A 12,550-nucleotide genomic window follows, 5' to 3' on the forward strand; every position below is an offset into this window, starting at 1 on the left:
AGGTCCCAGGCTTTTACCCAGTGGTAGTTGTTTGACCACAGTGACAAATTCCTCAGTTAAATGGGTGAGTCCAGGACTCGTAGTACATTTTGAGGAAGTGTCTGCCATAGACGATCAGCTAGTTATCGTTCAATTTCTTGTGCCTCTGGTGGGGTTTGTCTGAGGTATAAAGTGAGGAGTAGAAGTCATGAAATGCTGTAAGTATGTCCGGGAGGTTGTGTGTGATGTTGCCGATTTTGTTTTGATTTTCCACTTATACTCCTGTGTGAATAGTAGGTATGTTTTCTCAGTAGGAGCTTCTTTTTAATTTGTGTGTTAAGTAGTAGTTACAATGCAGATCTCTTGGAGATTAGGTTTTTGTATACCTCTAGTGATTGATTTTGTTTAAGTCTCTCCTCCCCTCTTGGCCTTCATGCTTTTCTTCAGTGCTCTACTTTGTTTCCTGATGAAAGCTCTGTACAAGAGCTGAAACGTTGACTGGAACTGTAAGAATAAAGAACCAATATCTCTTTTTTTTTTTACCAAATCCTGGAGTGCCGGTATTTCTTTCATATATATTTTATATTTAAATATTTGTATGTTGCGAGGGGGGCGGAGCTAGCAGCGCAACGGAGCGGTCGCATCTCCTGGAGCTCCGGCTCGCACTGACCGAGATTCTACCTATACCGGAGATTCGGGTCCTCTAAAACCCACACACGACACTGATAATAACAGGCTAACTATGGGCCGAAAGAATAAAAAGGTGAAGGCGGATAAAGGCCCCCTTGGCAGGGATATCGGAGACATGCTGCGGAACGCGCAACAGGCCGCATGGCCCAAAATGGCGCCGCCAGACGATTTCTCCTCCTACTCCTCGGAGGACTACACCGCAGAACTAATGGAAGGTGCAGCCTTCAGACCCGAGCCGGATCGCAGCAAAAGGCCAACCGGGGACCCAGTCACCGCAGATCAAATAAAAACAATGCTGGCGGAGCTTCGCAAGGATCTGGCGGCAGATATGGCCTGCTTTAAAGAGGCGATGGAAGGAGCCACGGCTAAAATTGCCAAGCTTGAAACACACTCGAGCACACAAGACTCCAGGCTCTCACAGCTCGAACAAAAGGTGCTGGACCTAGAAAAGCGACAAACCACCACTACTGACCGGCTGGACGCCTTAGAAGACCTGAGAAGGAGATACAACGTCAAAATCAGGGGAATACCGGACACGGTGACTCTTCCGGAATTACCCCATTATATCAGACGCTTCCTCGGGACATTACTACCCCTTAAGCAAGCTAGGTCCATAAAGCTGGATGGACTCTTCCGCATTCCGAAGCCAGCAAGGGCTCCGGTAAACGCAACAGCGGATATAATTCTCCGATTCCAGACGCTGACGGATAAAACTACCCTCCTGTCTGCTACAAAGGGGGAAAACCCCCTTGATGTTTGAGGGAACAGAACTAAAACTCTTCCCGGACCTCACCAGGAGTACACTCACCTGGAGAAAATCACTGCAGCCACTTCTACAGCACCTCCGGGCCATAGAGACGCCCTACCGCTGGGGAACACCACGAGCAGTGTCCTTCACACATGATGGGACCACCCACAAGGCTCAAAGCTACGAAGAATTGGAATCCATCCTGGCGGCAGCTGGACTCACTCACGCAGCACCGGCACCCAGAGCAGGATTGTCCAGGCTGAACCCTGCAACCATACCGGAATTCATTCCGAGGGAGTCCCGGGGAATACCACCTGCCAAGAGCAAGACCTGAAGTGAGACAGGGCACCCGACCCGGGAGAACCACCTGTTCCGTTGCCCAGTATGAACGTAGCCAACACACCTTGGGACTTATATACCTAATAATGAGACTGATGTTTCTTACTCGTTTTTTTTTCTTTTTATGTTTGTTTTCCAATTATCATAGTTATTATTACCTCTTTGATGCAAACCAGACTGACTGTCTACACCACTCCACTTAATCCTCTACAGGTTGATGACCTCCCCCCACAAGAGGCCCTACTGTCACCTATTTGGCCACACCATACATGTTCTGACAACCGCACGCACAAGCCATGAAGGCTACTGCTGCAAAGATAGGGGCCTCCACATTACCTCACAACACGAGACTGTTCCTAGCCACGCACACTTACCATACTAACAACCCCTCCCCAAGCCACTAAACAGACAGCTTTACCACTACGCTCATATACCGGCCTGACTGGAAAGGGGAGACACCCTAGGTGACTTGAGTACACGAAGAATATTACTGAGAACAAACATTCACATAGGGTAGAAGCGCTGACCGACTCGAATGTTTACTTGAATATAAATATAAAAAGTGCACTGTCTACTGATGCTACCTGTTATATTGATTGTTGATATCTCGACGGGCAAGAGCTGTTGTGGCATTGTCTGCTACCTTGTCTTATTATGTGCACAAAAAATAAAGAATTTAAAAAAAAAAAAAAAAATATTTGTATGTTGCTTCAAGTAGGGTCCCCACCACAAGTACCCCGTACCAGTCCAGGATTTAGGAATTACCCTGTTGTGCCTAAAGTGTGTTTTTTTTTTTTTTTATAATTCTTTTCTAAAAATTTCTTAGACACAATTGGGTAATCCCTAAATCCTGGACTGGTAGGGGGTATTTGAGGACTGGATTGAGAACCACTGGTATAAAGCATTACAAGAATGATGAGCGGAAAAAAAAAAAAAGTCACATTTTTTAAAAGTTCCTCGCTGTGCTGCTTTATACGCCTGCCACACCAGGATAAGATATCCAGGAACATCTCATCCTGGTCTCTGATCATATCCCATAATTCTCTGTCTGTCAAGAGTTTATGGGATAAGAAGTTTATCCCTAAAGAGCCATTCAGTTATCTCAAAGGATGATTGGAACGGATTTATAGATTTACAGCCATACCATCACTATCAGTTTATACACACCCAGTTCACGGTTTTGTGAACTAGGCAGTGTTGTAATATCTGGGGAGGAGAGTGTGCCTTCTGTTTTGCACATGTAACTTGTGCATGCTACACAAAAGGGGACAGGACACTACTTTTCTTTCTCCACCTCTACATACTATATTTAATGAAAGAAGATGGTAGAGCTTAGAATAATGAAGACAGGGAACCAAGAAGTAGGTGCTCAGTTTCAGGATAGAGTTTAATACCGCGGTGTAGATTTCTACATCTAACTTTCTCAGATTTCAGTCACAGATTTGTAAATAAAGGGGATACATAGACATAAAACGGAGAATGATAGTTTCATTAATTCTTGACTTGGCACACCTGGCAAACAATACCATTTGGCCATGCCAACACCTGCACAACTCTCAGTGGCAGACTGACCATTCGGGGACTTTGGTAATGCCCCAGAACCGAAATAGTCAGGAAGGAAACCTGCAAGGTTTCATGGAGTGTCACTGGGTTTGGGGATCCTCGACCATCTAATGATGCCAATTTTATTTTTTTTAACTATGGACATGGCTATATTTTAAATTTGGAAGGTGAGGGCTACCAGAAGCTGTGTTTCAGGCTCTACTGGGCCACCAGGAAATAAGAAAATGTTTTTTCTACTTATATTAAGATTGGGGAACGGGGGACAGAAATTTTAACTATTTCATTTATTTAAAATTGTGGAAAAACAGATAACACACATCACTAATAGTTAGTTGTACACATCATTTATAGCTAAAGCACTTACAGCTATCCAAAACCAAAACACAGTCACCACACAGACAACATACATTCAGCAAAACAATACTCATGGTGTCACCCTCAAATGCAGTTCAAGTCATTCAATTTGCTTGATTTCTTTTAAAAGAAAGCAGGAGTGAAGCCAGCAAGGGTTTGTCCATCCAATTTTTTTGGGGGTGGCCCAAACTCTTAAAAGTAAACCCTTAATGGGGGGGTCCTATGGGTGTTGGAATCATGACAATCGTTTTCGCAGCGCCAGTCTTGGTGCTGGACAGGATCTGTGTGAACCTGCACAATCATGGTCGAGGAGTTGTCAGTCAACCCCTGAGCTGTCCAAGATTAGCATTTTAGAGTAATTTATTGACCTTAAACATTAATTTTATGATTTCATAGTTTTCTGACAAAACATTGCTAATATGGTTTATTGTCCTCTATACTTGTGTGTTTTTATTTTACACGACCTTGCTATCATTTGTTCTCTTCCCTGACACTAATTTCTTTCAAATGTATTTATGGGTAAAACAAACCACACAACCACACAAAAGGTCACTATACATTAGAATATTTAATTCAACATTTTGATATACAGCATTTAAAATGTATGTAAATCACAGCCAGGACCTTGGTATTCATAGTAGCACCTATTTTATGGACAGAAAAAGGAGTGACTACTTAAAAAGACATCAGTGGTCACATCAAAAGCAATCACTGAATATCTGTATGAAGATTTCGTAGTGATTTTCAGATTTGTATAGGTAACAATTTGAATAACTAATGGTGTATGTAATTAATTTGTGATCTCTTCAAACCTGCTAAAATAATCCTGTGTGTTTTACTTAACGTAGCATTGCTAGCTCAAGAATTATAATGTCCATCTTTTTCTCACACACATTTTACTTCTGCAAAACATTGGAATATATGGTGCATCATTCATCAAATGTGGGTCAAACATGAAAATGTATTTCTAGTTACCAAACACAACCAAACATGAGGGGATGTTTGTAAGATAAAAGGCATACAACTGTGTGTTTTGCATCATTGTTCCAAATCATTTGATCAATCTTACTCCCACCAAAAAATTAACGCAGTTCCCCAAATGAGTTTACAATAGAATTACAATATACAATCCAAAATAGTTAAACATTTTTAATCAGAAATTCAAACATTTTTCACAATTTAGAGCTAATTTTTCAGTTTGGTTGTCAGCTCAACTCATCTTATTTTAATGTATGTAAATGAACCAGTCAAGAGTTAAAGAGCTACTACAACTTCAGTGTTTTGAAGTGATCACGGTGCAAAGACCCTGTATGTACAGTGTTTCGGTATGTAACACCACATCTGGCAGCGTCATTAGCCAGTGCAATGGCAATTTTGTGCATATTCCTTGAACAGACATTCATTCGTTGGCTGAGAGTGCTCAGGTGACAGTCCGGTAATGAATGACTGGTAGGATCAGCATCCCGGCTTCTAAGCTCTGCAGAAGCGGATGTACCCATGCCACAATTAAAGGAGGCTCAGCATCCATTACAGAATGGTTTGCCCCATTACTTGGGAGTGACACCAGGGTACTCCAACCATTATAACCACTACAGTTGGCTATAGTGCTTATGAAACTCGGCGTAACACTTTAAAGATGGCTACGAACATCAGGTATATCCATTAGAAAATCCAGTCAGTAACAATCATATGGGAGAGCAGTTGTGTGAAGGTAATATATAGTAAAAAAAAAACACAGGAGCAAAAGGTAGTAGGGAGAGAACTGTGAGTAGACCCTCAAAACCAGAGACCTCACCTTGGATATTTTAACCACAGTTTGCGCAAAGGGAGAAAAAAAAAAACACAAAACCAAGCACTTACTTATTTCATGTAACTAAAGGTCAGAATTCTCGTAATTTTTTTTTTTTTAAAAAGATAGCTCATATTTCTTCCTCCCCTCTTAACTGTAAGAGGAACAATTCTACAATCCCCTAAGTGTTCAAACCATTGGAGATCTACAAAAATGTTAACAATTGTCTTCTTCTCAAGCTTAGTCAAATATATTGGCAGTCATTAAAGCACTTTTCTGCCCGCAAAAAAGATGGGCAAGTTAATATACTTCTACAGATATAATGGTGGATTTTCCTTTATTATAATATATGTTAAAACAGCGCTTTTAAAATAAAAAAACATTTGTAAATCATCTGTCTCTTCCCCCCGCCCGAAACACTATGACAAAACTGAATTATCAATTTTTAGACAAAAAATAAATATATGAATATCACATTATGTGCTAACCCAAACCATTTTATCAGTAGAAGTGATTATTGGATAAAAATTGTGATGTTAAAATAAAGGTGATGAGTGTATGAAACCGCTTTGTCAGAGAAGTAGAGCACACTGCTTTACGGAGTTTACCTGTTTACCAGCCTTTGCTCTGTTCCAACCATGCAACCTGATTATATTTTACGCAAGGTATTTTATGGTGTTAAGCTTTAGAATAGTCACTGAGTCATTCTGTTTTCTTAATAAAAAAGTTAAATCATGCTGCTGAAATTGCTTGCAGCTAGTTGCAAATCGCAGTCATTGTTAATAAAAAAAAAACATTAAGGGTAGGGGGATCCACATTGCAGAAATCCATGAGATCTAAAAATATTTAGATCATGTTCAGCACATATTACAACATAACTGAATAACATCAAATCAGATCTATTCAAGCTACACCAGCCCATACAGCACTGACAAGAAAGCATGCAAGGTCGTAGAACGTTGATCTGATCATTTGAGGAACAGCAATCTTTTATCTGGTCAGTGTGCCAGTGGTCAGTCTATATAAGGGATTTCCTTTTAATTTTTATTTTTTTGAAAACACTTGCAAGTAAAAACCTAGCTTAGGTCTCACAACCACAGTAGTATTGTATTCTCATTCAAATACTGCCTGTGTTCTTGCTACAAAACAAAAAGTGCTTTAAGGATAGGGCACAAAACACATTCAATTCCACTAGGTGTCCTTGGATCTGTCAATTATTTGTTACAAATTCTTTAAATAATTTTTCCCAAGCATCTTCACAAAAGGAAAGTAGTGATTCCTTGTGTTCATTCCTTGGATAACACCAAAATCCATAGATTCCCAACCAGTAGTGTTACAATATTATAATCCACCATATGTTACAAAAGATTTATCAGAAAGCTCTCAAACTTTAGTAATTTCTAAATGCTGCTTATTTACATACTACATAATTCAATGGTTAGTTGGCAATTTAGAGCTGTAATCTCTAGTTCAGACATTTGTATGAAAGTGCAGTAACCTTTTAAGTGCATGTATTAGGTGTAAGTAAGAAAAAGAAAAAAAAATAGCCACAAAAAACAACCAACCACAAAACAAAGAAAATGAAAACAGTTAATTAGGTTCTCTTTCTCTGGATCAAACGCTTTGATTCCAGTACTTTCTTGCAATAATAAAGTGAGTTCTAACGTAAACAACCTTTGACTGTCTAATTATCCTCTGTTTTAAAGGTTTGAAAAGGAATAAAAACAGAAAATACATAGACAAAATTAAAACAAAAAGGAAAGGAAAATTTTACCATTTCAAATCTATAATAAAAAATAATTGTCCACATACAGAAATACATAAGGGAGCGATAAAATTTGAGTTTCATTAATACCATAATACTTTCTATAGATGGTCTTAAGTAGATTACTTTCATTATATCCTACATGGAGTCTAAACCAATTTTAAAGTCTTCACACGTAGAATGATAACACAACTCACTATATCAAGACTTTTAGAGAGTAAACTTCTGAGGGCCACAGATATAAGATTGGTGTGGTGGTAATGATCTATTCCTGAGTGCATTACTAACGGCGTACAAGAACATTTATATGTTCAAAAAAATAAGGTGGAACCCCCAGGGCAGAGACAGGCAAAATCTGCATTGCATTTGCCAATAGGATGGCTGATCAGTTAGAACTGTAGTCCTCAGTCGCTTGACCGCAGAAGGTGATTTGTCCCCAACTAGAAAAATTGAAGGAAGACAAACAAGGGGAAAACATTTCCAAAGATAAAATAAGGACATAAAATTTGCTTATGTACAATTATTAGCATTCAAAAGATAATAACTGGATGGTTGCATCTACTAACGAAGGCTGGAGGGTAAGACACAACCAACTTCACCAGTATACACAGTCTGACTCATGCTAATAAATAGTTTTACCAAGCATCCCACATAGGCTGAAGGCAATCTGTACCATAAAAATTGCATTTAAATATATATCTTCAGGGTTTTCAGTAATTTACTTATTATTGCCCCAAGAGGTGTGACCTTCATATACACAGTCAATGAGGAGTGTTTGGATGTGCTCCTCTTATGAGAAAAGTATGTTATCCTGCATAGACTTGTGGCTGTAGAGGAGGAGGCAGCCTATCATCCTCTACGTTCTCTGAATCTATGGATGCCAGTGCCTGGTTAGAGCTTTTTATGTGCAATGGGTACTTTTCCACAATGTCCTGGACTCCTCGAGTCACTTCATCTGTCCAGTCAATGAGGTCCTTCTCAAGCTGCCTGGCACCGTTCGCAATGCGTTCTTGCCTTTCGGAGAGCTGGGAAAGCAGGTCCAAGTTTTTATGCATCTGTTTCACCCCAGAACATGTGTCCTCAGGCCAACTCTCAGAGTCTTGTTTTTTTGGTGAAGCTTGACCAGACATGTACCTGTTGAACTCCTCCTCACTTAGATTCAGAGACTGGGCATCCAACTTCTCAATGAAGGCTATTGTGCAGCACTGTTTAAAGGGTGAGAGATTCAGAGTTTGATATTTTGTCACTACATTAGGCTAAAACAAAGCATATAAGGTGAACTCTAAAATTTGTTGCATATTGGTCAGATAATTTAAATCTAACGTAACTTTTTAGTGAAACAAACCATATACTGCTTTATACAATGAAGTTTCTCAGAAATGTCAGACAAAAAAAATGGCTATGCATAAAAACAACTTCGTAAAATAGTTGCATTTTCAATGTCAGCAGTAGGAATCTCCTTACCAGGTTTGTGAAATAGTAACCATCCTCCCCAGTCATTAATCTGCTCGGGTTACAAAATCTAGTGATGTACTGAATGTTAGACTGCAGGCGCGGTGGATTAGCCTTCAGGACAATATAGATAAGAGTGGGTAGGAAGTCATCAGCAGAGGCTGGTTCATTCTTCGTGATCTTGATAGCATTGAAGATGTGTTTGCTGCACTGTGTGATGCAGGTGAGCTTGTCCCGTGGAATCCGCTTTGAGTCCATCTCAATAATATCTGGTTTTAGTTCATTAAAAAGAAAAAAAAATATATATATAATACATTAACTTACTGCAGCATAAAGATTACTACTTGTGGAAATGGCCAAAGATGTAGCAAGCCCACACTAATCAATTATCTGTGCACATAGACCTTTGTCATATATATGTAAGATATTGAAGTACTAAAAAGGTTGTATACGTGTGTAAGAAAAACTTAAGACAATTTGATTAGATTGAATGGTTGATTAAAAATATTAAAATGCCACAAGGAGTCTACTTTTCCAAAGAACATTATTTCTATGGCATTTCTGTTTTCAGATACAGTCTCTGCATATAATGTTTTTATAAGAATTCTGGAAAGGAAACATTGATGTGTGTCTTGTAATATGTGATCTGTAAATATCAAAAATAGATGAATTTTCCAGGTATACAACGTATTTCCAAATATAAATATAAATTAAGGAATAAGTGAAATTTTCTGGTATTGTTCTGTACTAATTACAATATGTAAAACTGTGACAAAAATGGTCACAAAATCCCACCCCCACCATTTTGCTTAGATCTTATTAATTCTAAATAAAACATACAAAATTGCTTGTGTCTTTTGCCTCTCACAAAAAAACACTGTCTCTTTCAGGAGGTAAAGCTTTTAAATCATAAAAAATAATATAATATAAAATCTCACAACAGAGACAGCTTTAGCTAAGTTAAAGGACCACTCTAGGCTCCCCGCCCGGCACTGGAATAAAGGTAAGTTTTAACCCTTTACCCTCAGGGCATTATAGTTCCAGGAAAACGAGTATGTTTTCCTGGCACTATAGTGGTCCTTTAACACTTTAAAACATTTAAATAATCACATTTTTATGATTGTGAGCTAGACAAGATAAGAACAGGTTTCATGGTAGTGTCTCACAGATTCTACTCAATACACATTTGGAATGAGTGCGATGCTCACCTGTTATTGCCTTTACCACCATGTCAGACACTTCTGGAATAGCTTCATTTACAGGGACACAGAGCATCTGGGGTGTCACCCAATGTAATGCCCTGAGAAGAAAACATGGATTATAACGAATGGAGAGAATAGAAGTCCATTGGGGGAGGGGGTTATTTCTTTAACTGCATAGAGGTTGTCTGCACTTCCATAGATCAGCTAGTTATATGCTGCAGTTTGTCACAGTTCACTGTGAGTGATTTCATGAATAAAATAGATGGAATAGCTGGACTTGGTTATTTAAAGCATGCACAGTACAACATAGACTGAAAATACTTGTGCACTAGTTCCACAAATGTTATCAGTTAATGTGTTGCATATACTGAGTGTTGGTAACTATGCTGGTTTGAAATTCTAATAGAAGGGTCAATAAATAATGGTTTTATTCTTTTTGAGAGTCACTGTACCCATCTGATGTCCCAACACACTCACCTGATTCTCTTTTGTATTGTGAGGTCTTTCTTCTCATCGTCCGTGGTTTCTGGGCAAAACACATGCTTATACAGGCGAGTCATAAGAAACTTTTCAATCTGGTCCATCACCTTCTCAACCTTATCAGGCGATACTAAAAGTTTCAGAAAAAAACCAAAACATTAAACTCAATTATATGGTATTACTGGGCACACTGAGCACAAGGAAAGGTCGGAGGAGGAACAATGTGAACAAGATTCTTAGCATCATGAATGTGAGGCTACACCTAATGCAATAGATTTGGAGGTCTCTGGAGGAGTTGCCATGAGCTCATAAAACTACTGAGGTTTTCGGGGATATAAAATTTCTATGAAATTGCAGTTTTATTAAATTATAGTAAAACGCATTTGTAATTGTGGCAATATGTGTCACTGATTTTGGCCCTGGAAATTCTAATTCAACCATTTACCAGTCCTTTCCCATTTCTTCCTGTCACTTTACACCAAATGAAGCATGATGGGAAAAATTTAAAGTGACAGGTACTTATTTAACATAAATCTTTCTTGAGCCAATATTTTACCATCTCCTTTCTTTCCCTGAAGCTTTGCTTTCACTAAAATGTATATTGTTTCTTGCCGCAAAAAGCATCCCAACAGTTTACATACAAACAAGAGTTGCTCAAGGACTGAATTTGTATTTTATTTTGAAAGTATATGAGGAATGAAATGATGCAGCAGACCGCAGACAAAACCCCCCAAACCCTGACTCATTTAAAATGGAATGCCCCTACCCAACATCCCAAAAAAGGTAGAACAGTCAGAATGTGTTTCCAGCCAACAAAAATGCTAAACTTAAAATCTGCCACTACAAAGGACACATGTTAAAGCTATGGCAGCCTCTTGTCTGCATTTCAAAAATACCTGTTATTCATTAGAAGTAAAACTAGGCATGTTCTGTAACCTTTACACTTGAACATCTTGATTTGTGTACTTTAGTATAAATTATACCCATGATGAAGCAATGTAATCTCTTTTAATCTCTTTATTACGCAAAGAAAGGTAATCGTGTTATTGTCCTTTCCAATGAATGGTACATCTGAATCTATTTGATACTTAATTTTTAACTAACCACAAAACTACCACTGCATTACCTTTCCAATACATTTGCAACTTGTCGGCAGTGTTTTGGTAAAAGTCCTGGGTGAATTCTGATTGCTCTTCAATGTTTGATTCCTACATAAATAAAGAGAGGAAAAATAAATACATTTATCTCATTGGTTTAGTTTTGAAAGTCATGATGAAGTTAGAGATTAAGGTGATGACATTTTAAAAGCAATGCTTCCATGCTGGAGAGAATGGAAAGGCTGTTGCCTATATTTACTAAAAAGACACTTTCCCCGTTAATCAGTTATGTTCTGCAGATACTATTTGCTGGAAAAATGTATATATTTACAGATATAAACACAAATAGGAAGTATGGAAGTATATATTTTAAATATAGTGTGAACTTAAAGACAGTTCTAAAATTGTAAACATGCCTCTGAATGAGCCTCATAAAAAATAGAATGCTAATTCATTTTTTCTATCATGCAATGATTTTTTTTGGCCAGAAACGGCCCATCCTTTGTCTTTGATTAACACTTTTTTTTTCTCAAAGTGAGTAAGAAACTTTAAAGGACCACTATAGTGCCAGGAAAACATACTTGTTTTCCTGGCACTACAGTGCCCCCACCCTCCGGTCTGGATGGAGAGGAAGAGGTTAAACTTACCTCTTTCTCCAGCGCTGGGTAGGGAGCTCTCCGCCTCCTCTCCGGCTGAATGTGCATGCGCGGCAGGAGCCGCGTGCGCATTCAGCCAGTCCATAGGAAAGCATTGTCAATGCTTTCCTATGGACGCTGGCGTCTTCTCACTGTGAAAATCACAGTGAGAAGCGCGGAAGCCCTCTAGCGGCTGTTAATGAAACAGCCACTAGAGGCTGGATTAACCCATTTATAAACATAGCAGTTTCTCTAAGCAGCTAAATTGTGCAAGCATGAAATAAAGCAACAAAACAAAGGGTTAACCATTGAGTGTGCTCATGTGAAAAGGGGGAAAAATTGAAGAATTTGGTCATTTTTTTCTGAAACTGCAGTGCCACTGGAGGCTTTTAATACAGCAGACTAACCTCAAGCTTTTTATACCTTATGTTTTAATGCTATGCCGTACAGAATATGA

At 38.7% G+C, this 12,550-nt stretch overlaps 1 protein-coding gene across 1 annotated transcript in view; it reads right to left on the minus strand.

Annotated features, from left to right (window-relative positions):
• Nucleotides 1–5,574: 5,574 nt before the first annotated feature.
• Nucleotides 5,575–12,550, minus strand: part of RABGEF1 (RAB guanine nucleotide exchange factor 1) — a 32,419-nt gene continuing 25,443 nt past the window's right edge. The window contains exons 5-9 of the mRNA XM_063449679.1: nt 11,488–11,569; nt 10,359–10,491; nt 9,888–9,979; nt 8,692–8,948; nt 5,575–8,432 (exon numbers count right to left, since the gene is read on the minus strand). Coding sequence (XP_063305749.1) covers nt 8,034–8,432; nt 8,692–8,948; nt 9,888–9,979; nt 10,359–10,491; nt 11,488–11,569 — 963 coding nt within the window. The 3' untranslated portion in view covers nt 5,575–8,033. The remainder of the gene's footprint in view (nt 8,433–8,691; nt 8,949–9,887; nt 9,980–10,358; nt 10,492–11,487; nt 11,570–12,550) is intronic.

Source organism: Pelobates fuscus, chromosome 1 (assembly GCF_036172605.1).
Source record: "Pelobates fuscus isolate aPelFus1 chromosome 1, aPelFus1.pri, whole genome shotgun sequence".
NCBI classification, from domain to species: domain Eukaryota; kingdom Metazoa; phylum Chordata; class Amphibia; order Anura; family Pelobatidae; genus Pelobates; species Pelobates fuscus.